This window comes from Neopsephotus bourkii, unplaced genomic scaffold (assembly GCF_033783945.1).
Source record: "Neopsephotus bourkii isolate Nb327-2 ecotype Australia unplaced genomic scaffold, CSIRO-AGI_Nbou_v1 NB_1266, whole genome shotgun sequence".
Taxonomy (NCBI): Eukaryota; Metazoa; Chordata; class Aves; order Psittaciformes; family Psittacidae; genus Neopsephotus; species Neopsephotus bourkii.
Window position 1 is genome coordinate 381,955 of NW_026901751.1, and position 14,712 is coordinate 396,666.

At 47.2% G+C, this 14,712-nt stretch overlaps 3 protein-coding genes across 4 annotated transcripts; 1 reads left to right on the forward strand and 2 right to left on the reverse strand.

The window, feature by feature from the left end:
• Window positions 1-186: 186 nt before the first annotated feature.
• KARS1 (lysyl-tRNA synthetase 1) lies at window positions 187-8,389 on the reverse strand. 2 transcript variants are annotated; one of them, XM_061365014.1, is made up of 14 exons: window positions 8,182-8,389; window positions 7,407-7,557; window positions 7,032-7,197; window positions 6,607-6,700; window positions 6,171-6,357; window positions 5,878-6,003; window positions 4,548-4,667; window positions 4,143-4,305; window positions 3,876-4,049; window positions 3,056-3,141; window positions 2,282-2,367; window positions 1,827-1,953; window positions 949-1,092; window positions 187-289 (listed from the first exon to the last, which is right to left on the reverse strand). In XM_061365014.1, exons 1-14 carry the CDS (start codon window positions 8,241-8,243, stop codon window positions 215-217), a joined length of 1,761 nt encoding a protein of 586 aa, XP_061220998.1. In that variant the 5' UTR covers window positions 8,244-8,389; the 3' UTR covers window positions 187-214. The 2 variants fall into 2 exon arrangements, with proteins under 2 accessions (XP_061220998.1, XP_061220997.1); XM_061365013.1 differs by lacking the exon at window positions 8,182-8,389 and adding an exon at window positions 7,941-8,114.
• Window positions 8,304-9,902, forward strand: TERF2IP (TERF2 interacting protein). The gene is made up of 2 exons (XM_061365015.1): window positions 8,304-8,825; window positions 9,384-9,902. Exons 1-2 carry the CDS (start codon window positions 8,304-8,306, stop codon window positions 9,819-9,821), a joined length of 960 nt encoding a protein of 319 aa, XP_061220999.1. The 3' UTR covers window positions 9,822-9,902.
• Window positions 9,903-12,741: 2,839 nt separating this feature from the next.
• LOC133218533 (carbohydrate sulfotransferase 4-like) lies at window positions 12,742-13,990 on the reverse strand. Its single transcript, XM_061365032.1, has one exon. It carries the CDS (start codon window positions 13,879-13,881, stop codon window positions 12,742-12,744), a length of 1,140 nt encoding a protein of 379 aa, XP_061221016.1. The 5' UTR covers window positions 13,882-13,990.
• Between the last annotated feature and the right edge of the window lie 722 nt (window positions 13,991-14,712).

The following is a 14,712-nucleotide window of genomic DNA, read 5'->3' on the forward strand; positions in this document are numbered from 1 at the left end:
ACAAGAGGCCTCTACCGAGTCCCAGATCCCCGTTGCACGGCAGCGGCCGCACCCCCCCCCCCCCCCCCCGGCCCCTGGAAAAGCCACACCGCAACCACGCACGCGCGGGCCCCTGTCGCGGAGCCCGCCGGGAGCGGGGCCGCAGCGCATGCGCGCACGAGCACAAACACACACAAAAGGCCGGGCGGAGCAGCGCTGTTTATTGACACGACCGTCACACGGAGGTGCCTTCGGTGGGCGGTGCCTCCCTCTTGTCCTCCGGCTTCATGGCTGGGAACAGCAGCACCTCCTGCGGAAACGGGAACCGTCAGCGACACCGGCCCGCCCCGGGCACCACCCCCTGCCAGCGGCCACTGGCTCTGGCCCCGCAGCGGGCCTAGTCAGGCATGTGCCATGAGGGAAGAGCTTTCCGTGGCACCATGGAACCAGCCAGGTTGGAAAAGCCCTTTCAGCTCATCTCCTGCACTGCCCAGGCCACCACTAACCCATGGCACCGAGGGCCTCATCTCCATGGTGTGTGAACACTTGGAGGGATGCTGACTCCAGCACTGCCCTGGGCAGCCTGTTCCAATGCCTGAGCACCCTTTGGAGAAGGAACTGCTCCTACTATCACAGAATCCCAGACTGGTTTGGTCTAGAAGGGACCTTAAGGCTTACCCAGTTCCAACCCCTGCCACAGGAAGGGACACCTTCCACTAGAGCAGCTTGCTTCAAGCCCCTACATCCAACCTGGCCTTGAACACTGCCAAGATGGAGCACTTTAAACCTCTCTTGGCACAGTTTGATACCGTTTCCTCTTGTCCTATTTCCGGTTACTTAGCGAAACTATCTTTCAGGTAGCTGTAGAGAGCGTTCCATTCAATGGCCATGGTGTCTGGTGTTGGTTAGAGAGGCAGGCTGTTCTGCAGTGTCACACACCTGGTAGGTGCTGCCATTTCCACCACTCACCTTAATATTGTTGGAATCCGTCAGGAACATGGTGAAGCGATCAATGCCCATGCCCCAGCCTGCTGTGGGAGGAAGGCCATACTCCAGCGCCATGCAGAAGTTCTCATCAATGAACATGGCTTCATCATCACCCACGGCTTTTGCCTAAGAGAATGAGCAGTAAAACATGGGTTGCACAGAGCTCAGTAGTACCACTTCTGCTAACTCCTACCAAAAAGGGGGAATATATTTATATTTTTAGCAGCCATGTAACTGATAATACCCCAGAGCCTTGTACAGCTGCATAAGAAACAGATGAAGGAACCTCAGCAGCCGGACAACCACAGAGGTCACTTGTACAGCTATTGCCAAAACAGCTCCAGGCTCAGTTCCTTCCTGATCTGCAAGTTTCGGTCCTGGGTTCAGCAGTTGCAGTCATGTTTCTCCTTAGTTGGTGCAGTGCTGTGTTTTTGACTTTCAGCCTGGGAACAGCACTGATAGCACCGATGGTTTTAGTTGTTGCTCAGTAATGTTTAGTCTGACCAAGGACTTTCAGAGTCTCATGCTCAGCCAGGAAGGAGGGGAAGACATGGTGAGTGGTTGTATTCTCTTCCCTTGTTATTTCCCCTTATCATTATTATTATTGGTGGTAGCAGTAGTGGTTTGTGTTATACCTTAGTTACTGGACTGTTCTTATCTCAACCCGTGGGAACTGCATTCTTTCCATTCTCCTTCCCATCCCTCTGGGAGTGGGGGCAGGAGAAGGGGGGTGAGCAAGCAATTGCGTGGTGCTGAGTTACTGCCAGGGCTTAAGCCACGACACAGCATTAGGGACTAACATAAGAATTTTCTTTGCTTATGTGCCTGTATCAGTGATTCTGTATCAGCAAGGACCATACCTTGGCCTGATCCTCAAACAGCTGCCGCTGACGGAAAGGATCATTAAGTTCTGTGTATGCATTGCACACCTCCTTCTTCATGACAAAGAGTTCAAAGCGTTCTGTTAGTCCCACATGAGAGCGATGCCTAAGTGAAGATAAAACAACCACACCTTCAAATAAACATCTTTACAGAAGGAAAGACCACATAAATTAAGTGGTCAGGAGGAGTGCCCATGCTCAGCAATTAACAGCAGTCAAAACCTCAAATCACTGAACATCAGCCCACCTGTGCCCTGGGTTTCAGGAACCAATGTCTACCTTGGTTGGTGTAAGAGTTCACAAACTAGTATACAACATCAGAATCTGTTTTCACACGTGACTTGGATTTTTTCTTTCTTCATTTTTTTTCCTTGTTAATAAAGTAGGAGTAGAGGGTTTAAAAGAGTTACACACTGACTGTGTCTCACACTTACCATTTGGCTAGAGGACTCATGATCTGTGGGTGATCACAGATGAATGTAGGGTTGATGCATGTGACTTCCAGGAATTCACCAACTAACTGGGAAAACAAAAGCAAAGCAAGTATGCAGAGCACAGTATCACATTCGTAGTAGCACTGCCTGCCCCACACATCCTACTTCCTTTTCTCCACATTTGAAGAAGGTGCCATAAAACTGAAAAGTTTCCCAAGTGATCATTACTAATCATGCTAATGTCTTCATTAACAGAGAGTACATGTCCTGCTTGGATAAGAAAAATGACATAGCAGAAACTGTACAAAAAAACCCAACAGCATTATTCGAATTGGACATTGTGACAACAGCCAATAGGAAAAGCAGCAGAAAAAAAGCTATCAGGCAATATTTTAGGTACAAAGGAAAAGACTTAGTAGAACTGATAGAAGAACTACATGGTAAGCCTACTAGCTTTGTAAGGTACATCCAAATGCACAGATCTCACAGATAAAACTGACGTAAGGCAAAGCACATCTGCTTTAATCATAAGATACTAGTTATCAAACTCTAGAGCTCACATTAAGCAGGCACTGGTAAACTACATTTTGGTGTAGACAACACCAAAAAGATTTTGATGCAGCAAGTTTTCTCACTGTGAAGAAAAGCTGAAGTGCATTTCACGTTTTCCAAAAGGCAGCTAAACTTTTGCTCTGAAGAGACCTCTGCTGGTACCTGTTGATACGGAAAGATCCCTCAGGACATCAGGATTATAAAAACACCACCTTTACTTACCTTGTCAAGAAGCCTGGCTGTTGTTCTTGGAGGCGGACACTCAATATTTCTCTCTGCACAGAGATCATCAAAGAACTTGCGAGTTTCTGAAATTGTTGTAGAGAAAAATCAGAAAAGCCACTCAGGCTGCCACTTTTTTTTTTTTACATTTCTGCACCCTTCAATGTGTCTTAAGAGTGATTTCTAAGATCTTAATGGTACACATCATGGAAACCATGAGCTTAAAAGTCAATCTACAAAAATAGAGTTTGATTTTTGATCAATTTGCACTAAAATCTTAAGTTATTTTGTATTTCAAAAACTTCACAACAGTTAAGCGCAACCTCACACAAGTGCTGGCTATTATCACTGGGGGATAGCAATAAAATGTAAAAAAATATATGAGCTTGTTTTTTAGGGCTCAGGATTCCAGGAATAAAATAGCCCATACACACATTGTGAAGAAAGCCCAGAGTAATCATACTCCTAACCTACAACCACACACATAGAGATCCAACTGCACAGAAGACGGAAGAAATAATAAAAAGCTGCGCCTCTTCAGGAGATCAAGAACTCCCCAGATCATGCTTCTTGGGAATAACAACATCACATATACTCAACAAAGGAAGTAGCAAAAGAGTCAGATCCTGCTAAAGACTGCAAGGCATGAAGGCTTCTTTCTGGACTCTTCAGTAACAGACAAAAACAGAGAAAAGAAATCCCGCATGTTAGCACCACCTCAAAATGCAGCTGATAGACTGACTGCAGGCTGGGAACTCAAGATTTTTTACTGTTTTTCTGTTAAGGAAGAATGACAGGACATTCATACTCAGCATCTAACCTTCAGTTTCAAAACACTCAGCTGGTGGAAATTTCACTCCTATGGCCTTTTCCAGATCATACACCATACTAATTCGCCGGAAAGGAGGGGTAAAATCTATCTCGTAGGCCTGTCCATCTTGACCATCTGGATGATAAGTGATCTTGTAACTTCCAGTAATATGTTTCACCATCCCTGCAAAAGGAACCTGAAGTTTAGAACGAGAATATGCCACATAATACACACTTCTACAAGATTCTTACTCTTTTTTAATATTGCATGCATCACCTGAAAGCAACTTCTCTGTAATTTCCATCAGGTCATGGTAGTCTGCATAAGCCATGTAGAATTCACAGGTTGTGAACTCAGGGTTATGAGTCAAATCAATTCCCTCATTTCGGAACTGACGCCCAATCTCATATACTCTGTCCATGCCTCCAACCACCAACATCTAAACAAAAGGAAATCCCAGTGAACAAACCAACTTTTTCAAAAGACCTGAAGAGAGCTCAAACGCACATAACTGCAACATGACTGTACAAATTTCACTCCAGATACATTTTCTCTCCTCCAGACAAATGAATCCACCTTTCTTGACGAATAATCCTCATTTCAGCTACACTTTCTGTTTAGAATAAGATCACAACAGTCTGGAGAATATGGGCTTAGCCATAAGAAGGGTTTGTATTTTACCTTATGGTAAAGCTCTGGCGCAATTCTCATGTACAAATTCATATCCAGTTCATTGTGGTATGTGATAAAAGGTTTTGCCACAGCTCCACCTGGAATTATATTCATCATAGGAGTTTCGATCTGTAAAATAACAACAACAAAATAATTTAACAGTGGCATAAACGTTTCCAGGCTCATACCTGTGAAACTGTATCCAAAGCAGAACTCTGTAGATCAAGCAATCAAAGAAACCATGGCTAGCTCTGATGAAAAATCTCTGTATTTCGTTTATTGCTTGACATTTCAGTAAATTAAAATTATTCTGAACTAAAGAGCACTTACTTTTAAAAGATGCAGCCATAAAGACAAATTATTTAAACTACTTGTAGCTATCAAGAATCGTTTTTATTTCCTATAAATGTGAACCTGCCGTGTTCGCATTATCAAAGCCAGGAACTTGGCTGAGCCATAGTCACAAAATTGTATCTCTTCATTGCAGAAAATGAAGTTCAACAAGGCCAAGTGCAAGTTCCTGCCCCTGGGTCAGGGCAATTCCCCACTATCAGTTCAGCTTTGGGAATGAATGGATTGAGAGCAGCCCAGTAGAGAAGGACTTGAGGATACTTGTGCTTGAGAAATTGGACAAACGTTGGCAACATGCACCCAGAAAGCCAGCCGTATCCTGGGATGAATCAGGAAAAGCATGGCCAGCAGGCTGAGGGAGGGGATTCCCCCTCTCTGCTCCACTCCCATGAGGCCCCGCCTGAAGCACTACAATCATTACACACACAAAAGAGACAATACAGCACAGGTCAGCAACCCATTGCTCTCAAAAAAACCCCACTGACAGCTTTTGCACATTCAGTTGATAAACATTTGTAAATAAACTACATTAAGTTCTAACTTTTTTGCTAACTGTAAAGAACAACCAAGAATCTGGACGCAAGAGAGCAGAACTAGTAATGTTTTCTTCATATGCTACAATAGATCTTAAGACAAAACCAACTTTACTTACTGGAAGTAAAATCTGCATTTATCTCCAGAGACAAAACATTTCAGAGGTGTTATTTTCACCTTAATTTACTGACATAAGGACAGGACAGCAGTAGTTTGAAGTATACCCTGATAAAAGTTTCCTGAGTCATAACCTCATCAACTGAGGAGTAATCTTAATTTTAAAGAGAGATGAAAGGAATTGTTCCCATTATGTTACACTGATAAAACACACCATGCTGAAGTAATTATTCTCACTTCCATAAATACTTGCATATGAGCCTGAATATAAAACACCCTTGAAGCTGAGAAGCTCTAAACAAGTTCAGTACACAGAGACAAAACACTGAAGCCTTACCTCAAGGAAGCCCAACTCATCTAGAAAGCTCCGAATATATGTAATGATCTTTGCACGGGTTATAAATTTCTGCCTCACATAATCATTAAGAATCAAATCCAAATATCTCTGACGATACCTAGTTTCCTGGAAAGAACAAGTATTTTTAGAACAAGCTACATAAAATGTGCCAAAGAAAAACTAAAACAAAATTAATGTTCTTTTGGTGACTGATACCACCAGCAGATATAAAAGGTCATCCATTCTGACCTGTCTGTCAAACTCCCTTCAAGAGTGACAGATATGATAATTACCTTATCTTTGAGGCCAAAGTGAAGATGAGGCAACATGTGGAGGCATGGAGACAACAGAGTTATTTCATAAGGAATAATACTCAGTTCCCCTTTCTTTGTTTTCCCAGGATTCCCCTCTACACCAATAATGTCTCCACGACGCAGCTTGTTATTAATACGGAAATACTCTTCCTCGGATTTGTAGAGCCTGTAATTACAAAACCATTGTAAGCACATTTGTTTAAAATTCACCAATCCAAACTGTCCTGCAAGTCTCTCCCAAGACTCTTCTAGCAGGGAGGCTAACCACAACATCCTAAGCAAAAGTTTACCTGGCTCCCTAAGCCAACACAGAGACAAACTGCCTAAGGAGATGAAGGAAGAGAATGATCAAATCAGGTATCTAGGCCCAGAATACAGTTCGTTTCAGAATGTTTCTGCAAATACCTCTCCTTACCTGGAATTTGCCATGACCTGCAACTTGACTCCTTCGCCACGAAGATCATAGAAAATCAGCTTCCCTCCAGAGGCACGCTTCGCATGAATTCGACCTAAATATCAAAGCATGCAGTACATCAGCAAAGGAGTCTCTAGCAAAAAGGGCACAGGGGCAAAAAGCGCAGTATTATCACTTGGACAAAGGCTCATCAGTTCCGAATGGATCACTAACTGGAAGAACAGCAGTCAAGTCTCAAAATGAATACCAGTGCACAAAAGACTATAAATTTCAGGGTACTGCAGCTCATACCATAATCTGATCTTGTAGGTGTAAGGGATGTGGCTTGGGCCCACTCAGTCTGGAAGCACGTCCTGAATAGTCTAGCACTTCTACAGCAGCAAAGACTTGGCTTAGCAAAGCAACAGACCCAGAGAAGCTTTTACCTGCCACTCTCAATGTAATGTCCGTCAGGTGATCTCCTGGCTGCAGATGACTGTACTTCTCTATAAAATCTGAGAGGGATAAGTCCACATGGAACTTATGAGGATAGGGATCTTCACTGGTGCCCTTCAGCTGCTGGATCGCCTGGCTACGGATCTTGTAGTATTGCTGTCACCAGAAACAAACAAAAACCAACACATTTCTGTTAGAAAATGAAAATACTTTACAGTGTGTGAATTAAACACAGCTTCACTTATACAGGAATATGTAGGTCTCTCCCCCTTTAACTATTTAGTTACCCATGAATCAAAAAACTCCCAACAATGTAAGTAACATTTGTTCTCAGAATAGCCATAAGCATGAGGCCAGGTGCTCACATTTGGATCCAAGCTCTCCTCATCAGCCCCAGTGTTATTCTCAGAGTCAGAAGCCAAGGCAGGTTTATTTGACTGCTTTTCACTTTGTTCTTTCTGCTTTGCCTCTTTCTCAGCAATTTTTCTCTCAGCTTTTAATCGCCTCTTCAGCTCACTGCAGAACAGAAGGGAACCAGGTACAGCAGGAACTCTGCTAGCAGGTAACACATGGCAGAACTATAAAAAGCTTACTGTACAATAACCTTTTCATTTCTCTTATTCTGACACAAAGTCAAAATAAGCGTGTTTAAGCGTCGAGACACAAATATTCGAGACACACACCAACTGCCGCAGGCCCTTTCGCGCGCCTCTGTGCACATACGGGCCGGGTGTGGCTGGAACAGAGCGCTCTGCCCCCAGACAAGCGTCCGGCGCCACTCCGGGGTCCCGAAGGCGGCCTCACGGCCCACCCGCAGAGCGGCTCTTCCCGCGGCTCCCGACCCCGCGGGCACGGTCTTGACGAGGCAAGAGGGCCCGGGCAGATCGCGAAGCACCGACCTGCTCTGGTCATGGAGCGCCCGCCGCCACCGGAGCGCGGCCGCGGCCCTCCAGGACCAGGACCAGGACCAGGTCCGTGTCGAGGCGCGGAGCAGCACGGTGCCGGGGCTCAGCATGGCGCGCTCCGACGTGTGACCTGGCGGCGGCGCGCCCAGGCCAGCCGGGCACTCGCCTCGCGTCCCCGGCGCGGCCTCGCCCGCACGGAGCGGCTCCGCCGGCGCGGCCCCGCCGCCACCCTCACTTTTTGCTGAGGCGCGACTCGGTCCCCGCCGCTTCGCACGCGCCCTCCACGACCGCCGCCATCTTCCACGCTCCACCCAGCCTTTCCGGTAGGTACCGCGCCTGCGCGCCCGGGGCGCCGGTATGGCGAACCGTTCGCGGTCGCTGTTCCTGTGCGACAATGGCAACCCGATGCGGTTCTACGTGCGGCCCGGGATGGCCAAGCTGCGCCTGGCGCCGCTCGTGCTGGCGGGCGGCGGGCGGCTGTGCCGCGTGCAGGAGCCGGGAGCCCTGCTCTTGGCACAGCCCGGCGAGGCGGCTCCCGACGGGTCCGTCTCTACCGAGTACGTGACAGAGTGCGTGAGGCGCAACGAGCGGCTTCCGCTGGACCCCTTCCGACTGCCCGCGGCGCCAGCTGCCGCCGCCGCCGCCGCGCCGCGCGGCCGCTTGGCCTTCTCGCCGGCGGAGGACGCGGCGCTCCTGCGCGCGGTGCGCGAGCGAGGCGAGGCGCGGGCGCGCGGGCGCGCGCTGTGGCAGGAACTGGAGCGCGCGCGCCTGATGCCGCACAGCTGGCAGGCCATGCGCGACCGCTACCTGCGGCACCTGCGTCCCGCGCAGCGTGCGGGGCTCTTCGAGGCGGCGAACCGCGAGTTCGACAACATGGAGGTGAGACCGGGCCCGAGCGACCCGCGCCGAGGCTGCGCGGGCACCCGGGCCTGCCGCTAGGTGTCCCTGGTGGGAACTGGATGCGCGCCAGGGTCCGTTCCAACCCAGACCGCCCCGTGACTCTGTTTCCTGTGAGCCGTGAACTGCGTGGGCCGCGAAGAGCGGCGTCCCGCTGCGCTGTCTTGTCTTAGGTCGAGCCCCGGCCAAGCTTGGCTGGAGGGAGTCGATGTGGCAGTGCGGTCACACCGAGAGCTGCGCTGGCAGATGAACGTCAGCCTTTCGCCTCAGGCATAAAGTGTGCCTGCCGTTGCATTAACGCTTTTGCCTTTTATACTTTTTTTTTCTTCTTTCCTAAATTCTGTCTTATTTCATGCTTTCTGTGGTCTTCTGTGTCCTTGTTAACACATGGCTTCACTTTCAGGCATGAATTTTACCTTGTCTAGTAATTTCTGAGGGTTTTACATACTGTAGAGGGACAGTGGAAGGTGGTTGGGTAGCGGGGATGAAAGAAACTTGCCAGAACATACCGTGTCTAACTGATGGCTCTACTTCTCTTAGTCAAGAAGTGGCACTTCAGAAATCTCAGGAGAAGTTCCTACAAAAGAGAGAATTTCCCCAGGAGAAACAGCATCTGGTTTGAAAACTGTCCTGCAGGACTCTGCTGGCCCTGACACCAGGTTACAGATGGAAGAACAACCAACAAGCACTTGCTCTTCTTCTAGGACGGTGGGGGATGCAGTAAAAATGATGCAGTGCTTAATGGAGACGTCTAGCATGGACCTGCTCACTGTCACACAGGCCTTTCTGAAAAACAGCGGTGATGCGGAGGCTACTTTGCACTTCCTGCAGACGGGGCGGCGCCAGGACGGGTACCCTGTGTGGAGCAGAGAGGATGATTTGGAATTGCAAAAAGATGACGAGTCTGTCAGAAATAAATTGATAGCAAAATTTGGAGCTGAAAACGTAGCAAAGCGGGTAGCCTTTAGGAAAAGTTAGCTGGCAAAGCAGAGGGGAATGGCTGATCTAGGACTGTGCAGGAACTTTAAAAACCCTAGTCATTTCAGAGATGCGTATTTCATAGAATCATAGAATAGTTAGGGTTGGAAAGGACCTTAAGATCATCAAGTTCCAACCCCCCTGCCATGGGCAGGGACACCTTGCTCTAAACCGTATCACCCAATGCCTCGTCCAACCTGGCCTTGAATACTGCCAGGGATGGAGCATTCACAACCTCCCTGGACAACCTATTCCAGTGCCTCACTACCCTAACAGGAAAGAATTTCCTCCTTATATCCAATCTAAACTTCCCCTGTTTAAGTTTTAACCCATTACCCCTTGTCCTGTCACTACAGTTCCTAATGAAGAGTCCATCCCCAGCATCCTTATAGGCCCCCTTCAGATAGAAGGCTGCTATGAGGTCTCCACGCAGCCTTCTCTTCTCCAGGCTGAACAGCCCCAACTTTCTCAGCCGATCTTCATATGGGAGGTGCTCCAGTCCCCTGATCATTCTCATGGCTCTCCTCTGGACTTGTTCCAACAGATCCCTGTCCTTTTTATGTTGAGGACACCAGAACTGCATCTTTTCTGACATTACTTATCACATGTGGCAGCATGACACATGATGCTTTCTTTATTCAGCTTCCATGTGTATCTCTTCTTCCTTTGCAGTATAATTGCTCTGTGTGGTTTCACACATTTAGCTGTGGTCTGTGAAGGTTTTGAGCTCTGGTGTCTGGTCCCAACAGGAAATTTGGTGCAGCATTCTGAAGTTTCAGAAATGCTTTAAAGTATTTCTTTTCATAAAAGGCCCGGTTTGTATTACTGAGTACACTAAACATCTTAAAGTAGAAAATGGTGAAGATAAAGGCTCCATATAGTATCAACTTTTTTCAATGAAGAGTGTGTATCTGCTATATAAGCGGATGGACAGTCCCACTTGCATATTGCTCTGCATGCAAAGGATTTTGAATAGGCATGTCACCAAAGTCTGACAGTCACATTTAAGTGCTCTAACCTGTAATGCTTCAGTAGTGCACAACAGCATCCTGCTGTCTGTCATGTGTCTTACTTCAGACTGCTGGGGATGGTTATTTAATAACCTGGTCTGCCAGTTGTCATTACTTTTTGCTGTTAATAAACCTTGATTAGCAGCAGTCATTTGGAGATAGTAACAATGAAAATGTAACTGTTCAAAAGAGGGATCAAGAACATTCATGCTGGAAGATGATGCACTTGGTCTCATACACCAGTGCTGAGATGTCTTGAGAGTGACCCTGTGTACTGGGAGTGGCCAAAAAAGGTCCCTGTGATGTTGAAATGCTCACACTGACATTACAGAGTACGTCAGTTAAAACCTCAGGCTGGTTGAGACAATTCCAGTTTTTATTATCTCTTTCAGCATGTATTCTCCCATGCTAATATTACAGGGTTTGATTAATAACATCAACTTTACCATCTTGCTTCACGATTTCAAGAACATGGGCTCTAACAATGTCCAGGAGAACAACTATTACTGGTTTTGGAAGCTAGAAGACAGAATTATTTCTGCTAAAAAATAAATGGATCACCATATGCAAACTCAGAAGTTTTTATTTTTATCTATGGCTGGTTTATTCAATTTTCCCATTATACAGTAAATGAGCACAAACATTTCCCCAAACATTGCCATGAAGGCTGGATACCCAGGCACAGGAATGAAGCAAAAGGAAACTGGGCTTGAAAACTCAACTATCCCCAAAAAAAGGATCATTCTAGAAATGAACATCTGGTCATCCTTGCGTCTCTTCTGCCATTACTTATCACGCGTGGCAGTGTGCACAAACGATGCTTTATTCAGCTTCCATGTATATCTCTTCTTCCTTTGCAGTATAATTGCTCTGTGTGGTTTCACACATTTAGCTGTGGTCCGTGAAGGTTTTGAGCTCTGATGTCTGGTCCCCACTCCTTTGGCATTGTTTGCTCCAACCTACCTGTACTTCTTTTTTTTGCATAAACCATGGATTTAATTTGCAAAACAGACTTGCATTACTTCAGCCTCCGTTTTCCTGCGGGTGCTGATTGATGGAGCTGAACATGAGCAGCTTGTGCCCAGGCAGCCAGGAAGCCACCAGCATCCTGGCCTGTACCAGCACCAGTGTGGCAGCAGGGCCAGGTCAGCAATTGTGCCCCTGCACTGGCCACTGGTGAGGCCGCACCTCAAATCCTGTGTTATGCACTGGACCCCTCACTACAAGAGAGACATTGAGGTGCTAGAGTGAGGCCAGAGAAGGGCAGTGGAGCTGGTGCAGGGCCTGGAGCCGAAGTGTGATGGGGAACGGCTGAGGGACCTGGGGGGTTCAGTCCGGAGAAGAGAAGGTTCAGGGGTACCTGAGTGCTCCTTACAAGTGCCTGACAGGAGGATGGAGCCAGGAGGGGCTGGGCTCCCAAGGAGCAAGGGATGGGACAAGACGAAACGGCCTCAAGCTGCACCAGGGGAGGTTTAGACTGGAGACTGGGAACAATTCCTTCCCTAAAGGATGCTCAGGCCTTGGAACAGGCTGCCCGCGGCAGTGTTGGAGTCACCGTCCCTGGAGTGTTCACACAATGTGTAGATGAGGCCCTCAGTGCCATGGGTCAGCGGTGGCCTTGGCAGTGCTGGGCAACAGTTGAACTGGATGAGCTTAAACGTCTTCCAGCCTTGCTGATTCTATGATTCTGCAATTGTGGCTGAGCCTCCAGGACTTTGGAGAGCAACCTGTGCTGCTGAGAAAGCTGTCACAAGTGCAGCTGGGGATCCTGTTACTTATCCTTGCATAGCACATCCATGTGTGCACTCTTAACACGCATGCACATAGCTCTGTTCTTTTTTGCTTTGGCAAACAACAGTTCTCTGTTCTGCAGCCTTGAGAGAGAACAGCTTTTCTGCCTTCAAAATTTGTTACTTAGAGGAGTTATGATCAAACAAAAGACCCAGTGACATATTTTTTTGCTCTTCTTCAGACTGAATGAGCTGGTAGCCCAACAGGTCCATTGCATCCTTGCACACCCTTTGCACTTTTTCTATTTTCTGGAAGGGAAGGGTCTGCCTCCAGGCCTGAGATACCTTCAGCGCATCTCTGGAGCTAATATCAAAGGCCTGTGCTCCTTGCCCCTTCCCATGGGTGATGTTGTGCACCCACTTCTGAAGTTCTGGTGTAAAGTGGAGTTCTGCAAACCTGTACATCTGAGCAGCCAATGCTAGTGGGTCTCTGACAATGTCTTCATAGCGAACCAACAGGTAGCGGTCCTTCAGGAAGCTGGGGACAGCCTGGCTGCCAGCCTTGTATATCTCAACGTGGCTTTTGCAGATTACTTGCATGGTGTTGTAAGGTCCCATTTCTCCCTTTGTCCTCTCGGCCCCCACAACAATGTTACTATCACGTTTCAGGTCTGCCAGTGTATTCTCTCGTGACCTGAATACAGCCCGAGGGTCACGGACCAAGTGAATGATCTTGAGGTTCAGGGATGGATCAGTGAGAAGGGGATAGAGAACTTTCAGGTCAAAGAACCGAACCTCCTTGATGGCAACATGGCTGTAGGTTTTACAGGCTTCCTCCACCGTGCTGAATGGGGACTTGGCACAGATTGTTCTGCAATTGCCTGCAGTGATTATATCACTGCGACGGAATAAGTCACAGGCTGGGGGGGAGCACAAGGCTCGGCTTGTCTCCCACTGAAATAAATCAGACTTTTTCTTCTGGCTAGACATGTAAGCATCAAACACAGACATGTCACACAGAAAGACTGACCTGACAAGGTCCCTCACTGCCATGTGCAAGACCTTGGCACTGCTCTGGTACATCTTAACCCACACATGCCATGCAGGCTCCATCAGGTAGAAGACACTGGGGTGCTGGCTGAAAATTTGTCCAGTGAAGGAAGACCCTGACCGCCAGGAGGAGAGAATGAGGATGTGGACTGAAGAAGGTTTTCTTTCCGCAGAGGCATTGTTGCTGCAGGGTTGGAAATGGCAGTGGATGAGAAGGAAGGTCAGAACTGCCAGAATCAGGAGCACCTGCACCTTTCTAGACTTCATCATGATGCAAGAGACCTGCAGAGACAGGGGAAGTTCAGGATCATGAAGACAGGATGCGGCGAATCAGACTCCTCTGAATCCCTCTGCAGGCTCAGGGTTTTGAAAAGCTGCCACGCTACAGGTGATGCTGTGATAACCACAGCAAAAAGTGCCTTTGGAAAGAACATAAATACTGCAGGGTTGAAAGTTTTCAGTAACAAACCCGCTGTTTGTCAGCAAATCATTCTAATGCTGTCTTAGAAGATCACTGAAAAGCATGTTTGCACTTTTATCAAAGCTTAAGAGCTAGTTCAATGAATTTAAATAAGTCAGTACACACAAATATGTACTTAGCATACACAATTCCTGCAGATATGATCCCTGCAATTTTTATGGAGGAAAGATGAAAAAACTTTTTTTTTCTTTTTGTGGACAATTCAGCAGTTCCATGCTGTTACTTTTAAGCTCCTGCTCTGACCACTGTTTACAGTTGGTTTTGTGCCACAGTGCTGTACAAATAAAATGTATGTTTCCTTTTCTTTTGTTTATATTCTTTTTGGAATTTCAGGAAACTTTTATTGTCATGACAGGCAAAATCCCACGTACAAAAGGAGGTCATTTGGAGCTGTAATAAATCCAAGCACAACAATATCTCCTCCACAATCAGAGCATCACAGACAATTTCGCTAGAAAGTCATGAGAGTTTCTGATCCATCTTGTTGAGGTGAGGCTTACCTACAACCAATACCTTTCTTAGTCTAACTCCTTTCTAGAAGCTGTCTCCTGCTACTCTTCCCTCCAACCCCACTAACGCTGTAGGTCTTCTGTGAGAAGAGGTACAACATAACGTGGTAG

Coding starts and splice junctions, on each gene's coding strand:
- TERF2IP (XM_061365015.1), top strand. CDS start 8,304: ATGGCGAACCGTTCGCGGTCGCTGTTCCTGTGCGACAATGGCAACCCG. Junction 8,826..9,383: donor GCGAGTTCGACAACATGGAG/GTGAGACCGGGC, acceptor TACTTCTCTTAG/TCAAGAAGTGGCACTTCAGA.
- KARS1 (XM_061365013.1), bottom strand. CDS start 8,056: ATGCTGAGCCCCGGCACCGTGCTGCTCCGCGCCTCGACACGGACCTGG. Junction 6,358..6,606: donor CAGGTCATGGCAAATTCCAG/GTAAGGAGAGGT, acceptor TTGTAATTACAG/GCTCTACAAATCCGAGGAAG. Junction 1,093..1,826: donor TGTTTGAGGATCAGGCCAAG/GTATGGTCCTTG, acceptor TCATTCTCTTAG/GCAAAAGCCGTGGGTGATGA.
- LOC133218533 (XM_061365032.1), bottom strand. CDS start 13,881: ATGATGAAGTCTAGAAAGGTGCAGGTGCTCCTGATTCTGGCAGTTCTG.